Here is an 8,658-nt window from a genome sequence, read left to right as displayed (position 1 = left end):
CGGGAGCAACGTGGAGCGCGGCGAGCGCCGGAAGCGCAGGAGCACAGACTCGTCGTCCAGCGTCTCCGGTTCTCTGCAGCAGGTTCGTGCGCTCCCCTCTTGTGCTTCCGGGAGCTGCTGCTTTTTCTGAAGAAGGCGAGCTACAAGGCATTATGGGGCCCCGGCGGGAGCTCTTTGTTAGTGCGAGATCCCAGGGATTCAGCCTTTCTTAAGGTTCGAGTACCTGATTCCGCGTGAGCCACACTCCCGTGTCTTAAACTTAAACATTTTTGAGTTAACTGATAAGCTTACTCTCTTCGGTTGTTAAACTTTCGGTCCCTTCCACGCGTGGTCTCCCCAGTCTTTCCGAAGAGTATGTGTGGGTCGGAAGCTAGACCTCAGTGTCCTTTTGAGCTTTGTTTTCTCTTCTTCACGTTTTAGATTATGATTAACTTCACATCACATTTGAGAACATTGAGGCCTAAAGAAGTTTTACCTCCAGCTGCAAGACTTTGCCCATATCTTCTATACCTGAGTCTACAGAAGTTGTATTCTTTATGCGCCGTTGATGTCACGATATCGCCATTTAAAAATAGTTTGTAGTTTTATACACAGAAATACAGGCAAAAATGTGTAAGTCGCTCTTCGTGCCTCCGCGTTAATAGTAGTTCATGTGCAGCCTCTTTTCATTATCCTTTGTTAGATATGTGTATTTAGTTTCTGCCACATAAGCTTTATTTTGATTTTCCCTCTATTGAATTGGATCCCTCTGCATTGGGACAGTTTTTTTTCCTGTACATGGAATGTTATTTTTGGTAATTGCCTAATACTATCAAATATATTTCAAATCCCACCAGTATACCAGGATACCCATTTAATAACCACTAGAATTTGTAACTAGTAAACAAATCTTTAAGGATTTGTCAGACTGAGTCAAATTAATGATAGCATTTGTTTTAGTTCATACTTTCCTGATAATGCGGTTGAATATTTTTAGTTGCTATTTCATTCCTTCTATGGAGTTGTGTACATCTTTTGCCCATTTTTCTTTCTTTTTCAAAGTTATTCACTGGGAAGTTACACATCTTTGACTGAAGTCTTGGTTTTAAAACTTTGTGTAGAATGTATTGCATATGTTATAATTTCGTTCAAGGTGTACAGAAGCCTTTGATTTCTTTGTATTCAAAGCTAGTATTTTCCTTTGCCTCCTTGATTTTGCCTGTTCTTTAATAAGATCTTTCATATTCTAAGATTATAAAATTACTGTACTTCGTTTTCTTCTAATAGTTTCTGACATTACGTCTTTAAATTGGAAATTGTAGAAGCATGGAAAGTCATTTATTTTTATGATTTTCTTTTATATAGCCACAGTATTAGTTTGAAATTGATTCTCAGAAGAATGCCTTCTATTGTAATATTGATGTGTAGGAGAGATAATAGGCATTTTTTTCCCAATTTAAAAAAATGGGAACATTTATAATGTTCAATCGATAAGTATATTTGTCATAGGTTTTGAAAGATGACTTTGGCCAGGGAGGGAAATTTTCTTCAGCTAGCTCACTAGAGGTTATTTGTCAATTGTCTTTATAGTCTTAAGATGTATTGTATTTGGTTTGTTGACTTATTTTGTTGTGTGCAGTTGGAATTGAGTAGTATTCCCAAATTATATCAGCCTATAGTTTTTGTGTTATGGATTTAGGAAGTTTTATTATCTACTTTGTTGTTGCTGTGTTTGAGAATAGTTTATAATCTTTCTCAAATATTTGTTAGAACTTTACCAGGGAACCATACAGCTGTGTGAATATTGTGTCCGTTTTATGGGATTAAGTTTTTCTAACCCTTACTAAAAAAGAATCCACAATAGTTATAGGTCTATTCAGTTTGTCCATCCCTGTTTAGATTCAATTTTGGGTATCACTAAAGTTTATCTTGATACACTTTGCAAGTGTACACTTATACACTTGTACTCATGATAAGGAAATCAACAATGTTAAGTGTTCTAAACATTTACAGATAGAACTAAGTCCAATTTCTAATGAGAAATAAATGTATTTGTAAAGGAAAAAGTTGTTGCATATTGGGTATGTAGGTAACACCTCAAAGTTGGGAGAGTGCTGTTATACCTGTTTTGTATTGAATTTTTTTTGGTAAGAGCTTTATTGAAATATGTTTGACATACAGTATATTTTAGCCTTTCCATGGTTTTTGGGTGTAGTCAGAATTGTGCTACATCATTACAGTCAATTAAAAATACTTTATTGCTCTAAAAAGAAACATATTTGTACCTTTAAATGACCATCCTTATTACTCACCCCACCTTATCCTGTCACTAGTAACCACTAATTTGCTTCCTGTCTGTACAGATTCATATATTTGCTTTTTTATTTTTAAAAAATTTGAATTTTTACTAGTACATGTTTGTAGACATAATGATTGCGTTCATTGTGTAGAGTAGGTACATCTTCATTCTTTTCACTTCCTCTTCTCCCTTCTCTCACACCTCATCTTTTGGTCCCCTTCACATTTGCAAAAGATATATCTCCCTGTTTACTACTATTGGTCTTTTATTTTGCTCCTTAAATTACACTTCTCTTGTTCTAGATGTTTTTTGGAATGGAGCCATGCAATATGTTGCAGTTTGTGTTTAGCCTTTTTCATTTAGCATGCTTTCATTTTTTGCTCCATGTTGCAGTACAGAGATCTGTTCCTTTGTGGCACAAAGGTTCATTCCTTTTTATGGCTATATACTGTTTCATTACGTGGCTGTACCACATTATATTTTTATATTTATCACTTATGGGACATTTAGGTTGTTTCTACCTTCAGGCTATTGTGAGTAATATTGCCATAAAATTCCTGCTTTAATGTGGACTGTGGTTACATTTCCCTTGGGATTTTAACTGAGGTGAAATTACTAGGTCTTACTGCTTACTTTTTCTGGAACTGCCAAACTGTTTCCCTTCCAGAACTGCAGAACCATTTTGTATGCACTAGCAGTGAAAGGAATAAGGGTTCCATTTTCTCCTTATCATTACAGTGTGAGCTGTTAGAACAAAACCTTGCTTTTCAGTCAAATTATCACAATTTAAAGAATTTGTCAGTTTTAAAAAATAAATAAATTACTTTGTTTAGCTTTTTTAGGCAGAGCCTCACTATGTAGTTCAGGCTGGTCTTAAACTCACTGTGTAGTCCAGGCTGGCCTCAAAGTCATGGCGATCCTCCTGCCTCAGCCTCCCAAGTGCTGGGATCACAGGTAGGCACCACCACACTTTGTTAGTCTTTTATTTTTTTAATTGGCCTGTTTTAAAGCTGCCTTTTCGACAGTTCCATTACAGAACACAACAGAGAAATTTACCTGTATGGTCAGGGAAGCGTTTCCTGAGGAAATGACTTTTGAATTTCTCTCTGACAAGTGTTAGAATTTATTAATCTTGTTAGTCTAGTATGGTGTAGGGGAAGAAGAGGGGAAAGACTGTCAAAAGCAGTAGAATAGTATCTGTAAAAGCCCTGCTTGCATGAACTGAAGGAGGCTGAACAGGTTTTATCAATGATTCAGAAAGGGTCATTGTGTCCAGAATATCAAGAATGAACACAAAGTGCCAGGTAGACCTGGTTACCTCATGGACAATGGGAAGTCGTTGAAGGGTTTCAGACAAGTCTAATTATTTACTTGTTTTAGAAATTGCATTTTGCTGATAGTACTCAGAGACCTCAGTCAGATGTAGGGAGTCCACTTAAATGACTCTTGCTGTAATTCACAAAAAGTCATAATAGTTACAATCATGAGGATAACAGATTTAGAGAGACTAGATAGCTTTGGGAAATGGAAGGTAAAATTGTCAGAAATGTTTTAAATTACTGAAATTATTTGGTTACTTTGAATATGATCATACAAAATTTGAAAATAACATGGTAAACATTGTTACTGTGCACCTATGGTTTGTAACATTTTTGTTGCTGTTCCATTTCTTTTTATTAGTTTGATAAAATGACAGTGGGTACATAAACCTTGTGGGTGAGTACCCACTTGCAGAAATATCCTAAGTCTTCAAAAATAAAAAAATTGTAGGAAGCTAGTCAGTGTTAGCATATATTACTTGTTCACTAAGAGGTTATTTTCCTCTCTCCTTTCTTCTTTTTATTCCCTCTCCCTCTCTCCCTCTCTCCTGCTCTGAGAGATTGAACCCAGGTTCTCACTGTGTATTAGACAGGAAACGCTCTAATGCTGAGCTGCATCCTCAGCTCTTTGAATCTTCTTTGGAGACAGGATCTTGGTAGTTAGTAGTTCAGGCTGTCATAGAACTCACTTTGTAGCTTATGCTAAGCTTGGACTCATGATCCTCCTGTGTCAGCCTTCTGAGCGCTGTAATCAACCGATGTGAACCGTATCTGGCAACATGTCTTCTGTTTTGAGCTAAGTATCCCATGAATGCTGGCTTCAAATTTGGGATCCTCCTGCCTAAGACTCCCAGATGACTGGAATTATAAGTACTGTATGCACAACTATGCCTGGCTTTCTCTTTCCTATATAGCTTTTCCTTCTGTTACTTGCCAAGTGGAGAGTAAAAACAAAGAGCATTGATCTATTAAGTATTCTTTTCTATGGTTATAGATACGTAAACAATATTTTGGAAATGTTTGATGAATAAGTAAATAAAATGTATGATACCATATATATGCTATATATTTTAATTTGTGTTATTAAACTGTTGTTTATTCTTTAAATTTTAGGAAACCAAATATCTTTTGCCAACTTTGGAGAAAGAACTACTCTTGGCAGAGCACAGTGATCTTGAAGAAGGTGGACTGGACCTGACTGTGTCGTTAAAACCAGTTAGTTTCTATATATCAGACAAAAAAGAAATGCTCCAGCAGTGTTTCTGTATAATAGGAGAGAAGAAGTTACAGAAGATGCTTCCTGATGTGTTAAAGGTACTTCACTACATTATCAGACTGTACACATACATAGAAGTTGGACTTTCATTGTAGCAATCATTTTACTTAACACAGCTTGTAATTAAATGTTCTCATCTAAAACAAGCGAAAAATACAAGAAAAGGAATTTGGAGAACTGTAAATGGGCTTGCATATTTTTAAATTTCCAAGGAAAGTTAAGGCAAGGAATTTATTGACTCAAAGGAAATAGTTCTGTTAAATGCAGGAAACAGTAACTAAATTGGAAGTATAATGAATCTTTCTGGTACTTTAAGAAACAATATGCTTATGTGTAGCAATAAACAGTGGTAGCTTGTAATAGCTTATATTTCATTATATTCACAAGGGTGTTCATACATTTATTTCTGAAATAGGTTTTAGACAAGTTAAGCCCAATGTCTTATGTCTAAAGTACATAGAGTCAAGATTGAATACCGTTAGAAGAATTATGTATCATATATAGGCTACTTTTAAAAAATACCTAGGAAACGGTACACTGCTGTCTGTTTTCAAAATAAACATGATTATGTATTTCTGCCAAATCTCTAAAATGTTCACGTTAACTGGAAGTTTTTCAGATTTCATCACATGAGAAGATTTATATGACTACTCAAGGCTTTGATTTTATTGTAACATTTTGCTAGCCAAAATTTCTTTTATGATTGCAGTTTTTTCAGTTTTTATTGGCACTATAAATGCATAAATGTAATTTTTTAAAATGTCATTTCCTTTAGAACTGTTCAATAGAAGAAATTAAAAAACTATGCCAGGAACAGTTAGAGCTCCTGTCTGAAAAAAAAATATTGAAGATTCTTGAGGGTAAGAATACATATTTCTACATTCTGATTACTTTGGTAACTTATTAAACTATATTCAGCATTAATCCTGAAATATTCTTTCTCCTATTAAATTAATTATTGGGTAATCTTTGAGTAATATATTGTACTGAGAAATAAAATTTATATTATTGAAATAGAATTTCAAGGATAGATTTGATGTAGTTTTTCTGAATCAAGTATATAGATTAGACCGTAAGTTTGTACCCTGTAATAAAATCAAATAAAAAATGTTTACCAAAAATGCTGTAAAAACTGAAACTACAAAGATTTTCCTTCAAGTAATTTTTTTCCTGCTACTTATTTATTAATTATTTTTGTAGTACTAGGGATTGAACCCAAGGCTTTCATACTGAACTATATCCCCAGCCCTTTCGATTTTTTGAGGCAGGCTGTCTAAAAGCTCAGATTGGATTTGAACTACTTGTGATCCTTCTGCCTCAGCCTCCAAGACTGTAGGGATTACAGATGTGTACTGCCACTCTCAGCTCTGCTTCACATTCTCTATAGCCTTTTATTACCTATTGCGTATTATTTCTTCTCTAGTAAAACCAAGGTACAGAGCTGGAAGAATTCTTTATATTTAACAACATTTATGTCCACCTTAAGTATGACTATGCTTTGTGATACTGATAGTTCTAGAATTTTTTTTACCATTTATATCACAGAAGAAGAAACAAATAATACAGAGTTTAAATTTCTTGAGAGATTTTTGGTTTCCTTAGAGCAACTTTTTTGGTAACACTTGGGCTTCTTGTATTCTAGACTCTTCCAGTGAGTCACCCTCCCCCCAGCCATTTTAATTTTAATTTTTAAAATTTTGAGATAGTCTTAATAAGTTGCCCAGGCTGACCTCAAAACTTGCCTTAGTTGCCCAAGTAGCTTGAATTATAGGTGTGTGCCACCACACCTGGCTGAGAAGGACTTTTTGAAATGTAAAATAGTTTAATGGGTTTTGTAATTCTGGAAACATGTACAGAAGAATATAGTGTCAAGAATACACACACACACACACACACACACACACACACACACACATAATATATATAATACATATGTATATAAAGCCTGTGTTGATGTGAAAAAGGGGAGGCAATAGAAAAAGTCATTAAAAAACTAATTTAAATATAAGCAGTTGAATGTGTAATCTAACAGTTATAGCATTGTCTACTGTGTGTTGATTTTTTTGTGAAATGATTAAGTAGTGATTCTGACATTTTTACAAACGTGTTTTCAACAGTTTATTTCTTTTATAAGGTGACAATGGTATGGACTCTGAGATGGAAGAGGAGGCAGATGATGGGTCTAAGATGGGATCTGATTTAGTCAGTCAGTAAGTTAAAAGGCTTTCATTTTTATTTTAAAAATTGTTCCTTCAGTGATTTCTTATATCAAGTTCATGATATTTTTGTTTTTTTAATGTAAAATAATTCAACTGTTAATTTGTTTGAATGATAATAGTAACCTAGTATGTTGATATATGTAAGGTTGAAATTTAGACAAGAAAGATGAAAATGTACTGATTAGTTTGGCAACTTAATTTAAATTAGAAAGGAATTATAACAAAAATAAACAATTATAAAAATGAAACAACAAAGGGAAAAGTTAAAAACTAAAGAGAGAAAATACAAAAAATTAAAAATGATAAAGAAGTATGTAGACTTGGTCTTTGTAAAGTCCAGAATATAGAGAAATTTTTTAGGATCGATTAACGAAATAGGTGATGAACAATTATAATTGCATTAAGGATGGAAGAAGGGGATATATTATAGGCGTTATGAGCTTATAAGTATAGTGAGAATCCACATGCAGCATTTTGTACACAGACTTGAAAATAGCAAATAGTTTCCAGCAAAATACAAAGTAATGAAACTGACCCTACACACAACTGTAAAACTGGAAGAGATTAATGTAGAAGAAATTAGAAAGTTGACTAACGATCTGTTGAAAAGAACATCAAGAGAAGATAGATTTACATCTGAATTATTACTTAGAAGAGTCAATACAGGTAGTATGTTTTTAGCTAATACAATGTTGAGCAGATGGCAGATTACACCTGTGTTATGTAGTTGGCATCATGGCAAATATTTTGAAAGGTGCATTATGGCAGATATATAACACCCATGTTTATTTTTTAGAAATGTTTTTACTGATGAATTAATTCATTTTAATTTATGAGTTTTATTATATTAAGTAATGTGTACTTAACAGGAAAATAAAATCTTTTTAATATGTAATGGGTGTTTAGAATAGATAACATTTTCAACAACCATTTACCTGTTTACAAAGATCTAAACCATAGCAGCATAAATTCCTCTGTGAGCGACAGTGAAATTACAAACAGAACCTAAGGCAGTCTTCACGGCTGTGAACAGCATGTTCTGTACAAGTCTCCCTCACACTGACAGCATGTATGTGTAGCTTTCCTTTCCTGTTTGGCAGGCCGTACTTGTCACCTCTCTTATCTTTGTCTTCTGTCAGGAGCTTCCTATTATAGTATGCAATGTCCACTTATCAGGAAGATAAAACACCAAATATATACTGAATTTTTAGAATAAACATCAACATTTTCTACATCAACTGTTCACTTATAAATCTAAATAACAGGAGAAATAAATTCCTATGTGATCTGCAATAAACATACAAATAAAACCCTGCCATAACAATAACATTCACTTCAGTTATCACACCTGAGAATAGCATGTTCCATACAAAAGTATTGCTTACACTGATAGCACATGCGTTCATGTGGTTTGTCTTCCTGTCTTCTTTGGTAGGACTTTTTTTTTCTTTTTCTTTTTGGTACCAGGGGTCCAACTCAGGATTTTGTGCTTTTGAGTCAGGCACCAGCACCACTGAGCTAAATCCCTGGCCCCCTGGGACATTCTTCTTTTTTTTTTTTTTTTTT

General features: G+C 34.1%; 1 protein-coding gene across 2 annotated transcripts in view; it reads left to right on the top strand.

Annotated features, from left to right (window-relative positions):
• Nucleotides 1-8,658, top strand: part of Caap1 (caspase activity and apoptosis inhibitor 1) — a 46,925-nt gene that overhangs the window by 531 nt on the left and 37,736 nt on the right. Inside the window, exons 1-5 of one of the 2 annotated variants that reach the window (XM_010627012.3) lie at nucleotides 14-82; nucleotides 421-612; nucleotides 4,711-4,911; nucleotides 5,649-5,733; nucleotides 7,008-7,083. In XM_010627012.3, coding sequence (XP_010625314.1) covers nucleotides 4,843-4,911; nucleotides 5,649-5,733; nucleotides 7,008-7,083 — 230 coding nt within the window. In that variant the 5' untranslated portion in view covers nucleotides 14-82; nucleotides 421-612; nucleotides 4,711-4,842. Of the gene's footprint in view, nucleotides 83-420; nucleotides 613-4,710; nucleotides 4,912-5,648; nucleotides 5,734-7,007; nucleotides 7,084-8,658 lie in introns of both variants that reach the window. The other variant, XM_033759076.1, reaches the window with a different exon arrangement.

This window comes from Fukomys damarensis, unplaced genomic scaffold (assembly GCF_012274545.1).
Source record: "Fukomys damarensis isolate Sample0158 unplaced genomic scaffold, DMR_v1.0_HiC HiC_scaffold_36, whole genome shotgun sequence".
NCBI classification, from domain to species: Eukaryota; Metazoa; Chordata; class Mammalia; order Rodentia; family Bathyergidae; genus Fukomys; species Fukomys damarensis.
The sequence above is the reverse complement of the archived record's forward strand: the minus strand, read 5'-3'. Positions and strand labels throughout refer to the sequence as shown.